Here is a 13,652-nt window from a genome sequence, read left to right as displayed (position 1 = left end):
TTCATCCATAAAGGACAATAATTTTTTGAATAAATTTTAATTATCAAATTTTAATTGCGATTTCCCCCTCCCCCCGATTTAATTAAATGTGTATATAATAAAATCTATTAATTAAAAAATTAAAAAACTATTGGAAGTGGTTTTTGACATCAGAAAGCAGCTTTAAATACCTTTACCAAAGGAAAATCCGTGCACTACAACTTTAGAACGATTAATTAATTTTGATAAAAAAATCCCATTAAAAAACAATTAAGCCTTAATCGAGCCTTATCAAAGGCTAATTAAAATCGCGATAAAAATTTTTGAAAAAATTTGGAGACTTAAAAAACATTCCAAAAATTCAAAAAAAAAAACAAAAATTTTTGGGGGGCCGAAAGGACCGAGTTTTATGTGACGTTATGTAACATGCCCGAGTTAACTCGGGCAAAGAACTAAAGGGGTTAAGTCAAATTAAATAACAAAAATTTATTGTATCTATTATTACATTGCATTTTTAGCATGAAATACAGGTATGCTGAGGATGCCCATGAGGATGAGGATAAAAAGGCCAAAAAAAAACTTTATTTTGGGGGGTCAGGCATAAATTAATCCATTATATATTGTTTGTTATGGGAAAATTTGTTTTAGGTTTAGAACAACTTTTAGGAATGAATTATGTTCAAAAATAGTTTGAATATATATTCATGTAGCCATTGGGTTTTTTCTTATAAAAGTATAATGGTTAAAAATTCTGTTTTTTAAGTTATTATATTACTAATTACATTGCTAGGACAAGACTTAACTCTAAAAGATAAGTTTGTACTACAATTGAATGTGTTGTTGTTTTTAAGTTATATAGATGATATCTGATCTATTCTCATAATGAAGTTAATTTCTTTGCTATGAGAATAAGAAACTCCAATGATATTAGATCTTTTTAAAGAAAACATACATTTATAACCCAGGAACAAAAAGCTATGAGTTGCATGAATGGTATTAATATTTGAGATGATCTATTTGTTGTAAATAATGCTCATGAAATCAATCAATATATATTTATAGCCAAAGCAAGCTCTTTTAGAAAATTAGTATGGAATCCATATCATCTGTAAATAAAAATAGTTAAGTAGCAAATGTAATCAGCTAGTTACTCATTTTTATTGACATTAATAGTGATTTATTGTAATTGCTTTGGGACTAGTCTATACTGATAACATTAAATGGAGTAAGTAAATAAGACTATAATTAGTGAAAATTTGGTTTTATTAGTTTTAACATTGAAAGGACATGCTAATACAATTTAAAGATTATAATTTCAATTATATAGCTTATAAATCTTCAAGTTACAAATGCTAATAATTTAGGCTATTATAATGCAAATTTAAGACAATAGCCATTCTTTAAATATTAATTGCTTTAAGACTGTTAATGATTGCATATTATATGCCACATGCTGGGGTTGGTAGAATGAAAATTTAGTTAAATAATTAGTTGTCATTAACTTTAGATAAATAAATTCCAATTACAATAAGCAAAACTGTTTTTATAACCAAGTTTTAACTTATTTGATAGAAATGAAGTTTGTTCTGGAGATTTCATACACTTGTTAAAACATTGTTAATTAACATAGATTAACTCAAAAATATTAAACTGCAGTATTAAAAACACTTTTTACATGATTAATTATTTTGTTACATATATGTTTTGTATATACAGTAGAGCATTGATTATCCGACTCAATTGGTGACTCAGGTTGGTCGAATAACCGAAAAGAATGAAAAAATACATTATTAGTATAGTATATTAGTATATCCCATGTAATTAGTATATTAGTATATCGCTATTAACCAACCTCACGTTGAATTTTCATTGATGTTAAGCCTAACAAATTTTTTTAAAAAATAATAATCGTTGCTATTGTATCGTTAAAAATTATTTTTAAATTATTTTATTGCTCACAAAACAAACAACCACTCATAATTAGAAAATTACTGGCCTCCCTTCTATAATTAGAAAATTAAATATTGGCCTCCCTTCTATGGTCGAGCCAATGTTGCCAGCTAAAACATTCAAAAATTTAACAAAAATAATATTAAAGTAGCCAAGACATAGCCAAATATTGTAGTGCCACATCACTAGCGGACATTTGAAATTTGCCAACTAGAACAGTCGGATAATTGATGCTGTGCTGTATATCTGACTTTCTGAATTCAGAGTCTAAATATTTAAATTGTATGTTTGTATGTAGACTCTGAAAACAGTGTGTGTGTGTGATTATGATAAGCAATTATTTAACATGATCAAAATTAGAATGTCCCAAAACCTAAATTAATCTTGATCATGTTAAATAATTGTTTATCATAATCATATACAGTAGAGCATCAGTTAACCGAAAGTGTTCCAGTCTGCAAATTCAAATTTCCACTAGTGCCTTGGCACTGCGGCATTCTCCCCCTCCCTGCCAACCTAAACTGAAGTCCTACTTTAATGCACTACTTTATGTAAGATATGTATTTATAAGATGTGCGATACAAAATATATACAATATAGTTTTTTGTGTGTTTAATATATTTTTCATAAATGATCAGTTATCCGAACAACCCCAGTCCCGAATTGTTTCAGGTAATCAATGCTCTATTGTATTAGTGAGGCTGCAGCCAAAGTTTTCAATGCAAAAACGTGAATGTTGGACATTGAGCTGAGCACCGTCTTCCTGTAAGCCTAGAAGTTTGACATTTACATTTGAAACATCGAGCATGTTTCCACTGACATTCCAAATGCCATTGTCAAACTTCTAGGCTTACAAGAAGGTGGTGCTCAACGTCTGATGTTCATGTTTTTGCATTGAAAACTTTGGCCACAACCTTGCTATTGTTATCAAAGGATACATATAAACATACAATTTAGATATTTTAGAATTGGAGCTTTTATGCACTATTTTCATAGTGTGATGGGCCTTGCAAGCCTCCAATTTAATTTAGAATTTGAGAAAATATCTTTGGATGCTTGATCAAAAATGTTCAGTTTTGCATTCATATGATAGAATGACTATTGCAGTCAATTTAATATGATTTGACTGATAGCATTTTAATTCAGTCTTAGATCACAAGTTCATTTAAAAAAAAAAATAGAAACTGAATCTGTTTTTCTGTATTCAGTTATATAAATCCTGTAATATTATCTATGATGATGATAGTGTAACATTTTCTGTCAACATTACTGTTCAAATTCGAATAACTTTCCTATATTTTTGATATTGGAAAGGCAATTTTGAAATTGTTATTACAATCCAATCAGAATATATTTTTAAATAGCAGAATTTGAATTTTAAATAAGATGTTTTCTGTATTATGTATTGTAATGTGACATGAAACAAAAACATGTCAAATATTATTCAGAAAAGATAGTCATATGTAAAAGAACATTTAGATGAAACCATAAGAGGAGAAAGAAAAAAAAGTGGCATTAATGAAATGATGACTCAAATTTTACTTCTAAAGTTTTTATCACTGTATGATTCAAAAACTTGAAATTGATAGTAAATCAAATAAATATTTCCATTTTTTTTTTTTCAGACTATTGAATTGAATTAGTAGGGGCAAAAAGTTTACTTATCTCAACTTAATAGACCCATTGTATGATTCTAGACTAAAGGCTAGATATTATTTTGAAATTTTTCTAGAGATAAGTGGCATTTTCTTATTAATTAGAATTAAGTTTTTAAAATTAATTCTGATTAAAATTTTTGAGATGCAACTCATACAAATTTCAAAATTTATTATAGCCAGTATCCAACTTAGAAAAGACTGATATTTGATTTATTTAAAATTTGAACATAAATCTTCTGTTCTACTTAGATACAAAAGAATAAACTATTTTAGAAAAGATGCATATCAATTCTACTACATTTCTTAAAATTTGAATACAAAGGTTCCAAAAAAAGATGATGGTTATATTTTAAAAATTGTGCTTAGAGATGTTTATATATGTATTATACTAGTACCTCTAATGTGCAGATATTTAAGCTTTACAAAAAGCATTTAGACTTTCTCAAATAAGCAAATACCTGAAAATGTTCTAAAGTATGATTATGTCCAAATGACAGCAAATCAAATAATCATTTATTTGTCAAAACAGTTTTGTAAGCATTGATCTTAGAATGATACATAAAATGAGTTGATAAAATTTACATTGTTTTCTTCATAATATGCTGTATATTACCAAATAATTGCCACAGTCCTATTCCTACAAGATGAATAAATACCATTTTAATCAAAATGTAGACTTTTCTTGTGTGTTCACTTTCAATTGATGACATGGCTTAGGATGAGGGGAGTCCATGTGGAGCAGTGACAATTCACAAGGAGAATGTTTCTACATGCAAGTCGTGTAATACTTAGTAATAACATTTATTTGGTATGTAAAAAGTATATGTTTAACTATCAAATAAATGTTATCAAGTATTACACAACTTGAATGTAGAAACATTTTCCCTGTCTGTATGCATTCAAAGCTGCAAATTATGTTCAGTAGCATATTACTGTTTATTTTATTTTTTCCAAATGAAAAGTCAATAGGATTCAATTCATTTGCCACAGAAAAAACTGGTTGTACTAAATACAAAGAATATCACAACACCCAAAAGCTAGCAAATAAATACTAAAACATGATACCTGATGATGATTGTTAGAATAACATTTTCAGTTTATTTGCTGGTTTTGGGTGGTGGTGTTTTCTTCAGATTCGATTGAATGAGAATCTATATTTTCATTGAATTGAATCCTAAGAACTGATCATTGCTTTATTCTAACATTCTTCATTCATTACATGAAATAGAAACAGATTTCAAAGGTTTTGTGTAGTAAGTTCTTCATAAAAAGCTAACAGCCAATGGGGTTGAGTTCAAATGACCACCAAATAAAAATGACTCAATACATTTAAAAAATTGTCATTTATGTGAACAAATTAGCAAGTGTTTTTGTGTGCCATTACATCAGATTGTATAAACTTTTTAATCCAATCTGTGTAATAGATGAAGAAACTTTAAAGTAATGGGTCTCATAAAGATAAGAAAAGAATAAATTAATCCTTAAAGATAAGTTAGTTGCAGTAGAGAAGGCATTAGGATCAAATTGGACAGCTGCTGAAAGCTTGCATATTGGCAAAAAAAGAAAGAAATTAGAGTGGAGAAGCAAGCCAATGAAACAGAAATAAATCCTAAAACAATAGTTTGATTGGAAGGAAGAGCCTGTAAGATCTTCATTGAAGAACTGGAATCCCATTTACAGAGTTTTGTTTAGGGCTTATGAAATAAGCTTCAGATGACAACTAAAAATGATGAGCAGAGAGGCAAAAATGTATTGTAATCACTATGGCAAATCCTGAATTGACTAGAGAATTCAAGACAAATTGAGGATTTAGCTATCAATTCAAACAATATCATAATTTATTATGATATTGCCACATACTGATGGTAACTGCTAAGACTGATGGAAGATGAAGTCGTAGGTTGTTTTGAGGCAAAATCAACCAATGCCTGACCTAGAAAAAATGTTTCCAGAATTTGTGATAGCAATTTGTCTAGATCCTGCAGTTATTTCATGAAATGTACAGAATTCATTCAGCCAACAGGTATCACATGTATCTTCTAGAATAAGTTTCCAGGCATGATATAATAAGTACAATGATTGGATGGCCAGAGATTAGTATATGGCATGTGGTTGAATGCATACTTCTCTAGAAAAAATTTTGAAATGGATTCAATGCCTGGATGGAAATTCTTGAACAGCAAATGAAAGACTTGTTTTCATATTGTGGGGTTTTAAATGTCCTTAGCACAGTGAAAATGATCATTGTTTGTTTGCATGGAAAAAGAATGGCAGTTGCCAGAATCAGAAAGCCAAGATGCTGTGATATCAGGCTTGATGATAAAGAGGAAGATGATAATCTATTGGAAGAAAATCAAACTGTAATCAACACAGATGAATATGACTGTGATGACTATGTTGAAATTTAATATGTACCGTTAGTATTGTATCAAAATTTTTTGTTTTTAAAAAGTAGGAATTCTGTTTAGCTAGACTTTAATTATAAATATTGTATTTTACTAACTATATTATTGTATGTTTTGGTTACAAAGCAAAATCTACCATTGAACCCAGCAAAATAGAATACATTTAATACATAAAAATATAAATATAAATACAACTTTTTTACAAAGTCGTATTTATATTTATATTTTTATGTATTAAATGTAAATAACACTGGCAATGAATTTTATTATTTTTACCTAAAATAGAATCCATATAAAAAATTTTTCAGTAGAAACCCAAGAAAAATAAACACCATCCCTTACTTTACACAACTGTGGACAGGTGAAAGACATAAATGTCATGACATTTTATTTAATGTATGGTATATGGTTAAATGATGTATCTTTAATTAAATGTCTGAATAAGTATCCATTTCTTCTACTACATCAGGGATGGCAAACCTTTTTGAGTCTGTGTGCCACATAGTAAGCATATTAAGCATACTTTTCTTTAAAAATGATTATGCGTGCAGAAGTTTTAGACTTCTAGTAACTATATTAAAATTTGGCGGAATGGCCGAGCAGTCAAAGTGGTAGCTTATCGCTCTTGTGGACCCGAGATCAAAACCCCAGAAAATTTTCAGGTGGTGATCCAACTGTTCCATTTGGAGTTAGCTAAATAAAAAAGCCCTCTTAGTGCCCACAGGGCAAAAAGAGTTTTAANTAGACTTCTATTAACTATATTATATTATATTATATTATCGCTCTTGTGGACCCGAGGTCGAAACCCCAGAAAATTTTCAGGTGGTGATCTATTCTTCCCACCCGGCTGTCCTATTGTGGACTTGCTAAATAAAAAAGCCCTCTTAGTACCCACAGGGCAAAAAGAGTTTTAAAAAACTATATTTAAATAAATAAAATAATATGCTGTAATTAGAATAAATGTAAAGAACCTGATTGAAAAAGATAATAAACCGATATCGTATAATACGTTACATGCCGGATGATTTCTTTGACGTGCCACTTTGGGCATGCGTACCATAGGTTCCACCACCTCTGTACTACATGATAAGAGATGATGCTATTTTGGAGCAAGTAACTGTAACAAAATATGTCCTTTTAATTAAGTTTTTTATAAATTACAAAATAAAACCTAATATTGAATTTTTAGATAAATTGCACCCCAATAATTGGTGCAATTTATCTAAAAATTCAATATTAGGTTTTATTTTGCTATAGTTTTATCTTGTTCATTTATATTAAATATTAAAATATAATTATAGAATTCCAATGTTGAAAACCTTTCACCTCAAGTCATTCGCCAAGTTTCAAAGGAGCTTACCGAATTAGCCTCAAATCCACCTGAAGGAATTAAAATTCTTCTTAATGAAGATGACATAACTGATATACAAGCATTATTGGAAGGTCCAGGTAAGACTTTCTAATTATTTTTCTCTATAAAGTAAAAATTATAAAAATTAATTTTATCTTATAACTTAATTTTTAAAATATCTGTTTGAATAAATTTCATTCCTGTTGATGATATTGGTTTTTTTCAGAGAATAAACTTTTCTATTAGAAATTTTTGCATATTATTTTTTTCATTTGAAATTTGATATAATGTTTTTTTAAAATAAGTTTTAATAAAATGCATATTTTAATCTGATGCTTTTAGTTTTATTTAGATAGTTTGATATTTTAGTAAATGAGAAGGAAAGTAGTAATTGCTTTTGATAATTAAAAAGTATTGGACATTTTTAAATAATTAATATTATAAACCTACGACGCCTAAGAGGAAGGTCTATGCTTGAAATGAAAACAGAACTTATTTTGACAAAGAACATTCAAAGTAAACTTGACAAGTAACTAACTTGACTAAAAGATGATGATAAACTACATACTGTAGAACAGTGTTTTTTCAATCTGTGGGTCATGATCCCCAGGGGGGGTCACAAAGCCTTACACGGGGGGTCGTGGGTAAAAGAAAAAGAAAGTGTTTGTAGGTCCTACAGTACAATTAAAAAACTACAATTTCAGTGAGAAGGCTGTACCTGTTTATTTTACAGCACAATTGGTTTTTCGATCGATATTTAGGTCTCAACAGAAAGAAAATTAAATACGTAGCTTTTAAAATGACTGATATAGTTTTAATATGGCCCTGGGGGGTTTCCAGAAGTTTTTAACTTGTAAAGGGGTCACGTATTCAAGAAGGTTGAAAAACACTTCTCTAGAATATCATTTTAACAGATTACTTGGATTGCCAAAAACTCAAAATCTGATTAAGCCAATAAAAGCAAATATGCAGTCAAAGTCTACATTTTAAATGATGAATTATTAAATATAATTTTTGAGACTTGTGCTTTTGTCATGGTGTGCAAGATAGTATGCTGAAAGTGCTATTCATTTAGTATGTTAATATTATTTGGCATGATAAAACTTCTAAAGTTATGAAGGGACCCTTTCAACAAAAAGAGAAAGGCTGCAAGAAAGTTTTAATGAAGTATTTTATATGTTGTCAGTTGTGTGAAATTTATGAAACTTCATTTAAAACTTAGTTTAGAATTTATTCATCCAATCTGCAATTCTTGATCTCTTCTAATTAATTACATTTGAAGCTTTTATTAAATTTTTTTCTTCTAATCTTATAACAATTATTTTATGAAAAATTTTATAAATATATAAGTATGTAAAGGTTTCAACGATTGAAAATGGCATTTATAAACAAAAGGTTTTGACTATAAAAAGAAATTCTAACTTTTTTTAAACAAGATTGAGTTAAATCATTTCATAATTGCCTTTTGGGTCATGAAAGGCTCAAGAGTTGACATTTGAATAACTGATTTATATTTTATAATAAGTTATTATTTCTTTACTAGCTGGCACACCTTATGCTGGAGGAATGTTTAGAGTGAAACTTGTTTTGGGAAAAGATTTTCCATCTGGTCCACCAAAAGGTTACTTTGTTACTAAAATTTTTCATCCAAATGTAGCTAGAAACGGAGAGATCTGTGTGAATACATTGAAGAAAGATTGGAAACCTGACCTGGGACTGAAACATATATTATTGGTAAGAATAATGATATTTTCTTTGTTGTGTAAAATTTGATTATTTAGATATAAAGAACATTTTTTTAGAAAATAAAATATTTCTGTAATAAATGTAAAATTTCATATAATGAATTATCACACGAATAAATGATGATAGTTCATTTAAAATATACATGGCTAGTCATAAAGAATATCAGTATTTTGAAGATGTATAGTTTTGGTAACAGTAAACTTAAAAATGTTTGATTTGCATCAAATGGTATATAAACTGTTTAAGTTTGGACATTTATCTGACAAAAAAAAAAAAGTATTTTTATTTAACTGCTGGACAACACAAGGAATGAAAATTCTGCTGCCGCAGCAGAATCTGTTTTGTATACTATGGTTTGCCAAGTCACGATTTATAACTGTAGTACAACCTGAGTTTTAAAGCTAATTTAACATTGATCTGATATCTGATAACAGCAATTACAAGTAATATTGACAGTTTCAATATAAGGGATGCCTTTTGTAAAGAAAAAAGTTCTGGTTGATCGAAAATGTGCAGAGTTTGAGCTTTCAAGCAGAGCTTGAAAAAGTTAATATGAACTAGTCATGAGTTACTTTTATGTCACACCATTGTTTTAGGAATTTCTGCTTTCCAACAAGATGGAGCACTGCTGTATTTTCATAACAAAGTCTGGCTTCTTTATAAAAGAATCTCCATCACATCCTGTCTATTAATGTGACTTCTTAAGAAGTCCACATTGATAGCTACGATGTGCTGGAATAGCTGATCTTCCTCTATGATCCCAGTCTCAGGAGCTTTTCACTGTGTGATTTCCTTTTATGGGGATACATAAAAGGCATTAAAAAGTGTCTAAATATTACTTTTGTCCCAAGATCTCCAACACTAAAGAATTGAATCATGACTGCTATGGAAAAAATAACAAGGGATAGATTGTGTGTAATGAACTTTTTGAGCCCAGAATTAAACCTAACAAACTGCATTGCATAAAACAATGATAGACTTAGGATTCAGTTGGTTGCCATGAACATCTAAAAAAACACAACTTTTAAGAAAATACCAACTGAATATACAAAAATAAGCACCTACCATTGATACCTTTTTACTTAATATTCATTTTGTCTACTTTACATCAATGGTGGCTGCATTCAATAGACTCAACAGTTGTAAGTGAGCAAATTGGTAGCTGTTACATAGCAACCTGGATCTGATGAATGAAGAGTGATGTTGCGTTGGAACAAAAAGTCTCGTGATCAGTTTCAGGTAGCAATAGGTAGCGTAAATGAAAGACGCTATCAAATGTGATGTCAAAACACTAAACATGTTATTTAACTTTCTAACACACTGGGTTGAATATAAAACTTCTTACTTGTAACCAATTAACCGGAGCAACATTCGTTTTTAAAATGCAAATGTTTTTGACACCCCTTCTGGGCTCTTCTTCAGGCATTCACTCAAAACTGTTGAGCTGGTTCTTAAACTTTCAAATTTCAAATTTAATAATTATAAATAAACAATTTTTTAATTTAGACATTTCTAAAATTTAATTTGGAATTGGTCATTAAATTTAATATGAGATGGAAGCATAACTGCCTACCTCTAGTCAAATTAATTAATTTCTAATATTTAATTATAGCCTTTACGTAGCCCAAGAATTTGGCATATTGTTTGGTGTGTTTATTATGTAAGGAACTATGGTTATTTATTTAGTTTATATGTAATAAGTCTGAACACAAGTTTGGAAAAATGTGTGATCACAAGTGACACTAAGATGCTAGCGGAACAAGTGCTAAAAGACTGATGGAGCATGCACACAATCCGGGACTTCCCCTCTTCTCATTGCTCGTTATGTGAAATACTCATTAAGCAAGGTTCCAGTGTATAGTTAATTGGGACCTCCTGCCCCTAAGCTTTCCATATCTGGTTCCAACTTTCATCAAACTCCATCCTTGAGATTAAGGAAGGACAGACAGGTGGACAACAGTGGGAATGCATAGGCGTAGGTCTACAATTTTTTCAAATTTCAGCCCAAAAATATTTGAATTTTAAATAAATTTTTTCTCAGATTTTGGAAATCATTTCAAAAAATTTTTCCTTCAAATGAATTTTGTAGAATTAAGAAAGACAAATAACATTTACAAAAATATTTGGAGATTTTATTTAGTATGAATACAATTCAAAGTTGTAATGACCATGATATCAAACTAATATTTTAATTATAACAAATATTTAATGGATTCTGGCTAGTTTTATGTAAGACTGTTTTAAAAAACAAAAGATTTCCTAGTCTGTTTTTAAAAGTGATTATTACTTATTCCTATCTATAAATAAATTGTTTTCCTAATAATTTAATAATAATTATTAATGAGGTAATTTTAATAAAAAGCTATTTCCTGTTCAATAAATAATAAATTCAGTAGTGTAACCATTTAAAGTTCAATAAAACTTTTGTGTAGAACTTAGTAATAAATTACTATACCATATATCCATCTTATTTTCCTTATCACAGAAAATATTGTTAACTTGGACAACCTTCACCCCTATTAGTCCAAGTTAGTGGAGATTTACTGTATTTCTTGCACTTAATTTAACAATATTGACAATATTTTGAGTCACAGTTCAAACAATAATATATTTGCAGTTTAACTTATATGTAACTTGTAATATGGATGTTTCTTATATTTATCAAATATTTCTAATAAAGAATTGAGATTTAATTTTATATATATTCTTGTAGTTAATGATAATCATATGGTCTTGATACATTTTCAGTCATAATAGCCATGAGGTGTTTCCTGATAATTCAGAAATTTTAATATTTTAAACTTTATATATATTTGTAATGTTTATTACTTTCTATTTTAATTCAAAATTCTGCTATAAGAAATAAATATAACTTTGACTTTTGTTTTTTCTTAAATAGTTCTTGACATAGGTACTGGTAAATACTATATTAATTAATTAATTAATATTACAAATTAAACTGATTTTAAAGAACTAGGAATGCATCAATTAAACAATAATTCTTTGATGTATTGCTTATTTTTACTTTTCTTGTAAAATAATGAATCCTGTTATTATTTTTAATGAAATTTTTCTATTTTGTAATTAAAAAACATTTATATTAAGCAAAAAATATAGTGATTTACATTTATAATTCCATTTCTACAAAATAATTGATATTAAAAATATTTTTTCAGACCATCAAATGCCTTTTGATAGTTCCAAATCCTGAATCTGCACTAAATGAAGAAGCTGGAAAGTTATTGCTTGACCACTATGACGATTACTGCAAACGAGCAAAAATGATGACTGAAATTCATGCTCAACCTCCAAAATTTCATAAAGAAGGGCTAGAGATGGATCCCTCTTCATCAAATGCGGGAAATTATCCCCTGAAGGTTGGTGATGGCCCAATGGCAAAAAAACATGCAGGAGACAAAAATAAATCTTCCATAGACAAAAAAAATCTTAAAATCATGAAAGATAAAAGGAGGACTCTGAAAAGGTTATGATTTAAATTTTTGTTTGAAATTCATTAGAATCATTGTGTACAACACTACAAGTGGCATTGAGAAAACGGTGACTTTGGTGCAACATTGTACACAGGTGTGTCGGTGTGAACATTTTGCCGTACAGTTAATTAAAAGATCTATTCTTCTCAATCCTCTTCTCCCTTTGCCTGAACTTATGGGTTGCCGAGTGCCTTTCTAGTCGAGGATTTACAGTGGGAAAGCATAGCAGCCTGCATGTGTCGTTCAGCTGGAAGTAAACAACGCCAATTTGAATTATTGGTAATTTTGAACTTCCAAAACAAAGTCAACAGTTGCCATGGTTCTATTTTATGTTGTATAAAAAGAGTAGAATACAATTTTTAACTTTGTGCATGTTCACTTTATTTTTGTAATAGGTTTGTTTTTGTCATTTTCGTCATAAACGAATTTTACAGATCTTAAACATTCTTGTCTTCAAATAACATTGATTTCTACACATTTAATGAAATTATTGATTACAAAATTGGCTCTTGTTTTATCAAGTCCAAGTAATTGTTGGCGTGCAATAATTTAAATTCTGAATAAAACTCGTCTTGTAGATTATTTTTGTTTTTAATTCTGTTTAATACTATGAAAATTTTACATCATTTGACAATGAAAATTATTATGAAATTACTTTGGAGTTAACTTAAGCACTATTAAATATGTTAAATGAATAGAGGCAAAAACTTTCTCTGTAGATTCAATATTTTATAACACAGTTAGATTGATTACAAGTAAAATTTGCTTTACATTCATGAAAACATAGTGAATTTTTATTGAATAAAACGATTATTTCAAAATAAATTACCATAACTATTTTAAATCACAAATTTGTTAAATCAACATGAAGCTATTTCTCTTCATTGAACAAATTAACAATATGGATAAAATGCACACAGATTGTTTTTTGTTTTTTTTTTACACTAATATACATGGCATAAATTTTTACATTATAATGAAAAATAATACAGAATATTTGTCATGCATCATTATCTACATACACTTTACAGATATAATTGAAATGTTTTTCATAACATTTCTAACTGGCAAC

General features: G+C 28.8%; 1 protein-coding gene across 2 annotated transcripts in view; it reads left to right on the top strand.

Moving 5' to 3' along the window:
- The window catches only part of LOC111638365 (ubiquitin-conjugating enzyme E2 S-like), a 30,143-nt gene extending 16,981 nt beyond the window's left edge, over window positions 1-13,162 (top strand). Inside the window, exons 2-4 of one of the 2 annotated variants that reach the window (XM_023384068.1) lie at window positions 7,294-7,441; window positions 9,001-9,077; window positions 12,266-13,162. In XM_023384068.1, coding sequence (XP_023239836.1) covers window positions 7,294-7,441; window positions 9,001-9,077; window positions 12,266-12,580 — 540 coding nt within the window. In that variant the 3' untranslated portion in view covers window positions 12,581-13,162. Of the gene's footprint in view, window positions 1-7,293; window positions 7,442-8,886; window positions 9,078-12,265 lie in introns of both variants that reach the window. The other variant, XM_023384067.1, reaches the window with a different exon arrangement.
- Window positions 13,163-13,652: the final 490 nt, after the last annotated feature.

Source organism: Centruroides sculpturatus, unplaced genomic scaffold, assembly GCF_000671375.1.
Source record: "Centruroides sculpturatus isolate CEXI.00-Female unplaced genomic scaffold, Cexi_2.0 scaffold1014, whole genome shotgun sequence".
Lineage (NCBI taxonomy): Eukaryota > Metazoa > Arthropoda > Arachnida > Scorpiones > Buthidae > Centruroides > Centruroides sculpturatus.
The sequence above is the reverse complement of the archived record's forward strand: the minus strand, read 5'-3'. Positions and strand labels throughout refer to the sequence as shown.